At 44.1% G+C, this 10329-nt stretch overlaps 1 protein-coding gene across 1 annotated transcript in view; it reads right to left on the bottom strand.

The window, feature by feature from the left end:
• Positions 1-10329, bottom strand: part of PSMD1 (proteasome 26S subunit, non-ATPase 1) — a 31816-nt gene that overhangs the window by 20975 nt on the left and 512 nt on the right. The window contains exons 2-7 of the mRNA XM_015827773.1: positions 6979-7022; positions 6751-6824; positions 5893-6062; positions 4552-4757; positions 2577-2720; positions 1702-1928 (exon numbers count right to left, since the gene is read on the bottom strand). Coding sequence (XP_015683259.1) covers positions 1702-1928; positions 2577-2720; positions 4552-4757; positions 5893-6062; positions 6751-6824; positions 6979-7022 — 865 coding nt within the window. The remainder of the gene's footprint in view (positions 1-1701; positions 1929-2576; positions 2721-4551; positions 4758-5892; positions 6063-6750; positions 6825-6978; positions 7023-10329) is intronic.

The following is a 10329-nucleotide window of genomic DNA, read 5'->3' on the forward strand; positions in this document are numbered from 1 at the left end:
CCCTCATGACTCGTGGACTTCAACTCCCAGAATTCCTGAGCCAGCATGGGGGAACTATGGACCCCTCATGACTCGTGGACTTCAACTCCCAGAATTCCTCAGCCAGCGTGGGGGAACTATGGACCTCTCATGACTCGTGGACTTCAACTCCCAGAATTCCTGAGCCAGCATGGGGGAACTATGGCCCCTTCATGACTCGTAGACTTCAACTCCCAGAATTCCTGAGCCAGCATGGGGGAACTATGGACCCCTCATGACTCGTGGACTTCAACTCCCAGAATTCCTGAGCCGGCATGGGGGAAGTATGGCCCCTTCATGACTGGTGGACTTCAACTCCCAGAATTCCTCAGCCAGGCACACTGAGGGGAAAGGGAGAGGTTTCCAAGCTGAGCCATGCTGGCTCAGGAATTCTGGGAGTTGAAGTCCACAAGTCATAAAAGAGCCAAGGTTGCCTAGCCCTGGCCTTGGAGGTGAAAGGAACAGAGGCCTCAACCTTTTATCAGCCCCCACTTGAAGGAACAAGCATTCCTGTTTGCCTACTTACTCGGCTTGAGCAGGGGGTTGGACTAGAAGACCTCCGAGGTCCCTTCCAGCTATGCTATTCTGTTAATATAGGTGATTTGTATCAACACAGTTGAGGATAACCAACAAAAAAAAGCCTCCCCCCCCAATGGCATTTTGAACTATTAAACCAAGAGATTGTGCTGGCTATAATAACCTGGACCACCAAAGTAGCATGTGAAAAAATAAAAAAGGTAGGGAAAAAAGACCAATTAGTTGATTTTAAAGGAAATAATGAGCCAATTTGCATCTTCCGTGCCTGCAATTAAATATGTGTATGGGGTTTCCTGCCTGAGCAGGGGGTTGGACTAGAAGACCTCCAAGGTCCCATTCTATCCATATTCTATTCTATTCTCTATTCTCTATTCTCTATTCTATATTCTATTCTATATTCTATTCTATATTCTATTCTATATTCTATCCTATTCCATATTCTATTCTATTCCCTATTCTATTCTATTCCATTCCACTCCATATTTTCTATTCTATTCTATTCTATTCTATTCTATTCTATTCCTTATTCTATTCTATTCCCTATTCTATTCTGTTGTTCTCTTCCGTTCCGTTCTGTTCCATTCCATTCCATCCATATTCTATTCTATTGTTCTGTTCTGGTCCGTTCCATTCCATAATTCTACTCTATCTAATTCTTATTCTTTATTCTATTCCATTTCATTCCTTTCCATAATTCTACTCTACTCTATTTCTATTCTACTTCTATTCTATTCCATTCTTCCATATTTCTACTCTACTCTACTTCTATATTCTATTCTATTCTATTTCTATTCTATATTCTTATTCTATTTTATTCTATATTCTCTTATTTTATTCTATTCTATTTTCTATATTCTATTCTATACTCTACTCTACTTTACTCTATTCTAGTCTATATTCTATTCTATATTCTATTCTATATTCTTATTCTATTCTATTCTATATTCTCTTATTCCATTCTATTATTCCATTCTATTATTCCATTCTATTATTCTATTCTATTCTATTCTATTCTATTCTATTCTATTTTCTCTTCTTCTATTCCATTCCATTCCATTTATCTTGCACCCCTTTTCTGTTCTTTGCACAATATCGCACATCCTGAAAGGCAACAGCATGATGGGTATGCAAGTATATGTGCCTCACCCTTCTTTTTCGGGCCCAGGCACCGTCCCCGTGTTGGTAGATCCGGGCACGGAAGCAATGGGGGTGCCGACGCTGCGGAGGTTCTGGATCACCGCGGAGAGGAACTGCTGACTGGCGCTTTCGTACAAGTCGAAACAGATCTGGTAAGCCATGAGGAGGTTGTCCTCCTTCACCAGCTTCTCCAGGATGTCGCTCACGGCTTGTGGGTCATCCAAGAAAATGAGACACTGCAGGAGGGAGGCCAAAGACCAAGACTCAGAAGATGGCAGCAGTGATGCCTTACTCCTTACAGGCAGCGCTCGAATTACAACCGTTCATTTAGTGACCGATGTCGTGACGGCAGTGAAAAAAACGACTTAAGCAGGCTGGAACCACGGGGAAAAACCAATCCCCTTTTATTATTCACAGACCCGAGTCCATGTCCAAGGCAAACAAAACACAGTTCACAGACACTTGATTCCTTAACACAAACCGTTGCCTTCCGCCACCAGCACCTCCCATACCTTCCCTTTTATAATTCAGCCCAAGGCATGGCTTCCTAATGCCTTCTCCTTTGCCGCCGCCCCATTGCATTCCTCTGTCCTACTCGCTTCTCTTGCATCTGGGATTTGCCCCCAGCTGTTCTTCAGCACTGTCCAGCTCAAGCTCCCAGCACAGCTGTGTCTCAGCCTAAGCGCGAGTAGAGGGGCCAGGCTCCTCGTCCAACTGTAAGTCTTGGAGCTCCTCAGAGCCTTCCTCGGACTCTGATGAAACTCCAGGCCCCTCCTCCTCCTCCGATTCCCCTGACTGAACTGCCGGGTCCACTGGCTGGCGAGGAATCACACCACCATTCCTCCCGCCTTTGTGCAAGCGTTCACAAAAACCTGCCCTCTTACCTGGCAGACGTTGATGAAATCAGGCTTCTCCAGGTTCATGTAAATTTTCACCAAAACTCTTAGCACCTGATTGCGGAACTGTTTATTTTGCATCAAAGACATGCAAAGCTTCAAGCTGTAGGCCAGCATTCCGGGAACATCGTTCTGTTATAAACCGCAGGAAAAAAAAGAGTCACGTGATTTTTCTCCAATGATTAGTGGGTTTAAAGCAACCTTCACGTGAAATGTTAATACCACTTTACAAGGCTTTGGTAAGGCCACACTTGGAATACGGCATCCAGTTTTGGTCACCGCGATGTAAAAAAGATGTTGAGACTCTAGAAAGAGTACAGAGAAGAGCAACAAGGATGATTAGGGGACTGGAGGCTAAAACATATGAAGAAGAGTTGCTGGAATTGGGTATGTCTAGTTTAATGAAGAGAAGGACGAGGGGGGACATGATAATGTTCCAGTATCTCAGGGGTTGCCCCAAAGAAGAGGGAGTCAAGCTATTCTCCAAAGCGCCTGAAGGCAGGACAAGAAGCAACGGATGGAAACTCATCAAGGAGAGAAGCAACCTGGAACTAAGGAGAAACTTCCTGACCGTTAGGACAATTAACCAGTGGAACAACCTGCCTCCAGAAGCGGTGAATGCTCCAACACTGGAAGTTTTTAAGAAAAGACTGGACAGCCATTTGTCCAAAATGGTATAGGGTTACCTGCCTCAGCAGGGGGTTGGACTAGAGGACCTCCAAGGTCCCTTCCAACTCTGTTAAACATCAATATCCAACAGGCTTAGGGCAAACGTTGAGAAAAGGCGACATGAGACAACACCAATCAAGAAAGTCACTCCAAAATGGCTTCAAGTAATAATTCCTATTGCAAAATTACCAATGTTAACAATTAGATCAGGGTCCCAAAGACGCTTTTTTTTTCACTTCCTTGTCTTTCTTTGAAGATGTTTCGCTTCTCACTCAAGAAGCTTCTTCTGACTGGATGGTGATGAAGCTTCTGGGATGGAAACTTCTTCAAAGAAAAACAAGAAAGTCCAGGTGCCCCGTGAAAAAGCACCTTTGGGACAAAGCATGACCTGGATGACTGAGCATCTCCATAGACAATTAGATCACGGGGTGTCCAACCTTGGCAACTTTAAGAGCTGTGGGTTTCAACTCCTAGAATTCCCCAGCCAGCCAACCATGCTGGCTGGGAAATTCTGGGAGTTGAAGTCCATAAGACCTGTGGACCTGTGGGAGTTGACGTCCATAAGACCTGTGGAAGTCCATAAGACCTGTGGGAGCTGAAGTCCATAAGACCTGTGGACCTGAGGGAGCTGAAGTCCATAAGACCTGTGGACCTGTGGGAGTTGAAGTCCGTAAGACCTGTGGAAGTCCATAAGACCTGTGGACCTGAGGGAGCTGAGGTCCATAAGACTTGTGGGAGTTGAAGTCCATAAGACCTGTGGAAGTCCATAAGACCTGTGGACCTGAAGTCCATGAGACCTGTGGACTTGTGGGAGCTGGTCCATAAGACCTGTGGATCTGTGGGAGTTGAAGTCTGTAAGACCTGTGGACCTGTGGGCGTTGAAGTCCATAAGACCTGTGGACCTGCGGGAGCTGAAGTCCATAAGACCTGTGGGAGTTGAAGTCCATAAGACCTGTGGAAGTCCATAAGACCTGTGGACCTGAAGTCCATGAGACCTATGGACTTGTGGGAGTTGGTCCATAAGACCTGTGGATCTGTGGGAGTTGAAGTCCATAAGACCTGTGGACCTGAGGGAGCTGAAGTCCATAAGACCTGTGGACCTGCGGGAGTTGAAGTCCATAAGACTCCATTTATTTTTATTTTTATTTTGGTTTTTTCCTCCCCCTGGTGCCCAGAGCTGCTGCTGTGAGATGGGCACCATATAATTTGCATAAATAAAACACGCAACACACTTAAAAGTGATATATACGTATCCCACACGGGACCTCTTCACAACATCCCAGGGTTCACCTACCGATTCCAGAATGGTTTTCTCAAAGATGTCCAGCCTCCGGGTCTCCAGGGCGATGCCGATGGCCTGCTTGTACTTGTGATCGTCTAAGCAGCGCTGAAACATCTTGTTTACAATCCCTTCCAGACGAGGGTCCACGGCTTTCTGCGCCCCTTCCGCCAAGTCCGCATTTTCCACACACTGTTTGGTGTAGTGGTCGATGCATTTCGCTGAGAAAAGAAATAATAATAATAATAGTAATAGTAATAGTAATGATGATGGTGATGATATAATAATAATAATAATAATAATAATAATAATAATAATAATAATAATAATAATAATAATAATAATAATAATAATAATAATAATAATAATAATAATAATGTTGGAAGGTACCTTGGAGGTCATCTAGTCTAACCCCGCTTGGCAGGAAACTCTATACCATTTCAGAGAAATGGCTGTCCAGTCTCTTTTTAAAAACCTCCAGTTTTGAAGCATTCACACCTTCTGGAGACAAGTCGTTCCACTGATTAATTGTTCTGTCAGGAAATGTCTTCTTAGTTCTAGGTTGTTTCTCTCCTGGATTGGTTTCCATCCATTGCTTCCTGTCCTGCCTTCTGATGCTTTGGAGAATAGCTTGACTCCCTCCTATTTGGGGCAGCCCCTCAAATACTGGAAGACTGCTACTATGTCCTTCTCTTCATTAAACTAGGCATACCCAATTCCAGCAACCGATGGTCAGGGAACTGGAGGCTAAAACGTATAAGGAACAGTTGCTGGAATTGGGTATGTCTAGTTTAATCAAGAGAAAGATGAGGGGAGACAAGATAGGGGTGTTCCAATATCTCAGGGGCTGCCCCAAAGAAGAGGGAGTCAAGCTATTCTCCAAAGCGCCTGAAGGCAGGACAAGAAGCAACGGATGCAAACTAATTCAAGAGAGAGAAGCAACCTGGAACTAAGGAGAAATTTCCTAACAGTGAGAACAATGAACCAGTGGAACAGCTTGCCCCCAGAAGCTGTGAATGCTCCAACACTGGAAGTTTTTAAGAAGAGCCTGGACAGCTATTTGTCTGAAATGGTATAGGGTTTCCTGCCTGAGCAGGGGATTGGACTAGATGACCTCCAAGGTCCCTTCCAACTCTGTTAGTCTAATTTTTACAATACTACCAAGAACCCTCGGTAGTTCCTTGATTAGGCTACTTGATTATTTGTGTGAGTTGGGTGTTCCTTGATTAGTCCCTTCCAACTTTATTACTATTATTATTACCCATAATTAAGCATTTTGTGAATTGTTTGCACAGGCCGTTGAATTTGGATAGCCAGGCCAAAGGCCTTTCCAGTTTCACAGGACCCAAGACTTACCGATAATGGTTTCTACATATTCCGAATTGTCGTTGACGTTGAAAAGATTGCCGGCTCCCAGGGCATAATTCAGGGATTCTTCAAAAGCCCCTAAGTGATAGAACACTTTCGAAGCCACCAAGGCGGCAAATTCCCGACTACGAAACCCAACATCTTCGTACAGAATTTCACTGCGGGGAAAGCAAGGAAGAAAAGATTGGTTGCACTGCAGCCCTGGGTGAACCTAAGGGTTCCCTTTAGCATTTCAACTAGCCCAGGGGTAGGCCACCTGGGCTCTTTTATGACTCGTGGACTTCAACTCCCAGAATTCCTGAGCCAGCCATGCTGAGGGGAAAGGGAGAGGTTTCCAAGCTGAGCCATACTGGCTTAGGAATTCTGGGAGTTGAAGTCCGCGAGTCATGAAGGGGCCGTAGTTCCCCCCATGCTGGCTGAGGAATTCTGGGATTTGAAGTCCATAGTTCCCCCATGCTGGCTGAGGAATTCTGGGAGTTGAAGTCCATGAGTCATGAAGGGGCCATAGTTCCCCCATGCTGGCTGAGGGATTCTGGGAGTTGAAGTCCACAAGTCATGAGGGGACCATAGTTCCCCCATGCTGGCTGAGGGATTCTGGGAGTTGAAGTCCACAAGTCATGAGGGGGCCATAGTTCCCCCATGCTGGCTGAGGAATTCTGGGAGTTGAAGTCCACGAGTCATGAGGGGGCCATAGTTCCCCTATGCTGGCTGAGGAATTCTGGGAGTTGAAGTCCACCAGTCATAAAAGAGCCAAGATTGCCTACCCCTGAACTAGCTGCTCAGAAAAAGGGACAAGATACAATTTTGGCCCGTGCTTTCAGATGAATTTGAGGTCTTTCCGCTTACATTTTATCCACCGATTCAGAGATCTCGGCCCAAAAGTCATTGACCACTGCGTTCAGTTTGTGGAGAGCAAATTCCTGTCAAAAGAACAAAAAAACACTGATTTTAGACTTGCAAGTAGCTGGCAGGGCAAAAGAGCAAGGCCCCCTCGGGCACAAACGGCCTTTCCATTTCAATTCGGTGGCCTTGTGCTTGTCAAAGAGAATGAAAAAAACAACAACATAAGCCTACCTTGAGTTCTGGCTCCTCCTCATCCAGAAGGGAAATTATTCCAGCTGCAAAAAAAAAGAAAGAAAGAAAGAAAGAAAGAAAGAAAGAAAGAAAGAAAGAAAGAAAGAAAGAAAGAAAGAAAGAAAAAAAAAAGGTTAATTAAATATCACACAGAATTTATACTTTAAAATAAGCAGGGTTATTTTCAGAATTGCTACAGCAAAGGGAATCAATGTGATTTGCAAATGCATTTACAGCATGAGATATTAGAACAGGGGTCTTCAAACTTGGCCCTTTTAGGACTCGTGGACTTCAACTCCCAGAATTCCTCAGCCAGGCCTGCGTGCCTGGCTGAGGAATTCTGGGAGTTGAAGTCCACATGTCCTAAAAGGGCCAAGTTTGAAGACCCCTGTATTAGAACTTCATTTTGATATTTACAATTAGTGGGAGATAGCACTGGGAGATCATGAATTCTAGTCCTGTCCAAGGGTGAGTGATTTGGGGCCAGTCTGCCCCTCTCAGCCCTAGGAAGAATGCAATGGGAATCCATTTCTAAAAAAGATGTCACCCAGAAAAAAAAATCAAGGCTGACTCAGAACATAATAACAACATTCTAACACAAGCTAAGCTAAAATGAACAAGACCTGGACAACAACAACAACGCATGCAAATCCTAGCGAGTTTTTGGTCCTCAATTAACAGGTAAATCAATGGCTCCAAAACAGAAAATGATTATCAGAAGAGAGTTAATTTCAAGTTCTATTTATTCTGATCCACTCCTTCATCACCAAGTTATCGTGTGCCCTGTTTCCATGCACAGTATTTATGATTTAACTTCACTTTCTAAGGTTTGTAAGCGGCTTCTCCTTCTGGAAAATAATGCAATGAGTTTATGCTTTCCAGAAAAGCACAATAGTAAAAAATACTTTTTGTAAAAGTAAAAAAAAAACCCGACTTGATGGTTCTGACGGCAGAGACCTAGAAACTAGACTGGAAAATCATTTCTCAGGGTTTTTGAAAATATGGCAGATTTGTGAAAATATTGTCCCCCCCAAAAAACCCCATTTCTTCTTCTAGATGGCTATGCCAGGCTTCACTATTCTGTATCCTTCTTAAGACTTTGATTCCCATCTTATGCAAGCTAAAGATTATGGGAATTGAATTCCAATATAAAAAGGCTTAATAGAGTCCTTGGCTGTATAAACGAAGGGATAGAATCAAAACCACGGGAAGCATTAGTATCGCCTTATAAAACCTTGGTAAGGCCACCCCTGGAATAAGATATCCAGTTTTGGTCACCACGATGTAAAAAAGATGTTGAGAGATGTTGAAAGAGTACAGAGAAGAGCAACAAGGTTGATCAGGGGGCTGGAGGCTAAAACATATAAGGAACGGTTGCAAAAAGGTAACAAAAAGATGTTGAAACTTTGGGAAAAAGTGCAAAGAAGAGCAGCTAAGATGATTAAAGGCCTGGATATGAAGAACGGATATGAAGAATGGTTGCAGGAACTGAGAATGGCCAGTCTAGAGAAAAGAAGGACTAGGGGGGGGACATGATAGCAGCATTCCAATATTTGAGGTGCTACAAAAAAGAACTTATTTTCCAAAGCACCAGAAGGCAAGAGAAGAAACAACGGATGGAAACTAATCAAGGAGAGAAGCAACCTGGAATTAAGGAGAAACTTCCTAACAGTGAGGACAATTAACCAGTGGAACAGCTTGCCTCCAGAGGTTGTGGATACTTCATCACTGGAGGCTTTTAAGAAGAGACTGGACAGCGACATGTGTGAAATGGAACAGGGTCTCCTGCTTGAGCAGGGGGCTGGACTTGAAGACCTCCAAGGTCCCTTCCAACTCTATTCTGATTCTGATTCTAAACATCTGAATGACACACGATCGAGAAAATCTGGATATTCCGGACCCTATTATTCAGTAAACAAGCAAGGAGACCAGGTTGGGTAAGCAGAGGAAACAATATATCCTAGCCATATCGGTTATAGCTAATATACTACCAGGTGAAGAGCTGCATTAGCACCATACATTTCACTATAGCTTGGTTTACTGCATCAACTTTGCCAGCAGTTAGAAGACATGGTGAAAATTCACAGAATTAACCATAGTTTCAACTGGGAAACTGAGCATCCTAGAGCAAGTTAAATCCCAAAAACCACTAGGGAATTCCTGGAAGCTTGGCATTCAAACAAATAAACATAAGCAGACACCTAGAGATAAACAATCTCTACACACCATTCAAAACAGATGATCAAAAAGATAACAAAAACACCAACATAAGCCCTCACCAGCTATCAGCATCCAAATAAGCAGAGATTAATGCCAGAATTAATACCCACACCAACAATCAAGCTGTAACCAATACTCCAATCAAGAAATTGCCAACTCACACAAATAATCAAACGGCCTGATCAAGGAGCTACAAAGAACATTTCCACCAACACTGACAGGGTAAGCCACATATACATCATAAACAGAGCACAAAACTGTCTCCCTCCTAGCATTAATGATGTTGCCTAGTTGGGTGATTAAACATTGGCAAGAAAACCACCGAGCTCAGAAAGCACCAAGGATCCCACAGCCCTGCTTCCTCCTCCTTCTAGCACTGATGATGTTACCTACTTGGGTAATGAAATGTCTGCACCAAACCACCAAGCTCAGAGAGCACCAAGGACCCCACAGTTCTCCTTCCCTTCCTCCTTCTTCTCTTCCTCCTTCTTCCCCTTCATTTTATCCTCTTTCTCTTCCTCCTCCTCCTCCATTACTTAAACTGCACCCCTCCTAGCACTGATGATGTTATCTAGTTGGGTAACAAAACAATCCTTGTTTCATTTATACAGTGCTTGGTTATATAAACAGAGGCATAGAATCAAAAGCATGTGAAGTGTTAGTACAACTTTATAAAGCCTTAGGAAGGCCACGCCTGGGAGTTGAAGTCCACAAGTCATCAAAGGGCCAAGTTTGAAGACCCCTGCTATAGGGTCTCCTACTTGGACATGGTTGGATTAGAACAAGGGTAGACTGTTCCATGCTGGCTGAGGAATTCTGGGAGTTGAAGTCCACAAGTCATCAAAGGGCCAAGTTTGAAGACCCCTGTCTTAGATCTAGGTCAGGGGTCCTCAACTTGGAGTTGAAGTCCACAAGTCTTAAAGTTGCCAAGGTTGAGGACCCCTGATCTAGGTCTCCCAAGCGTGGCCCCCAGTGGTCTCCAACCGTGGCAACTTTAAGACTTGTGGACTCCAACTCCCAGAATTGCTCAGCCAGCGTGTCTGGCTGAGGGATTCTGGGAGTTGAAGTCCACAAGTCATAAAAGGGCCAAGTTGGAACCCCTGGAGTAAGGGAATCCAACCTTAGCCACTT

This window comes from Protobothrops mucrosquamatus, unplaced genomic scaffold, assembly GCF_001527695.2.
Source record: "Protobothrops mucrosquamatus isolate PMUCROS unplaced genomic scaffold, P.Mucros_1.0 scaffold3940, whole genome shotgun sequence".
Classification (NCBI taxonomy): Eukaryota; Metazoa; Chordata; class Lepidosauria; order Squamata; family Viperidae; genus Protobothrops; species Protobothrops mucrosquamatus.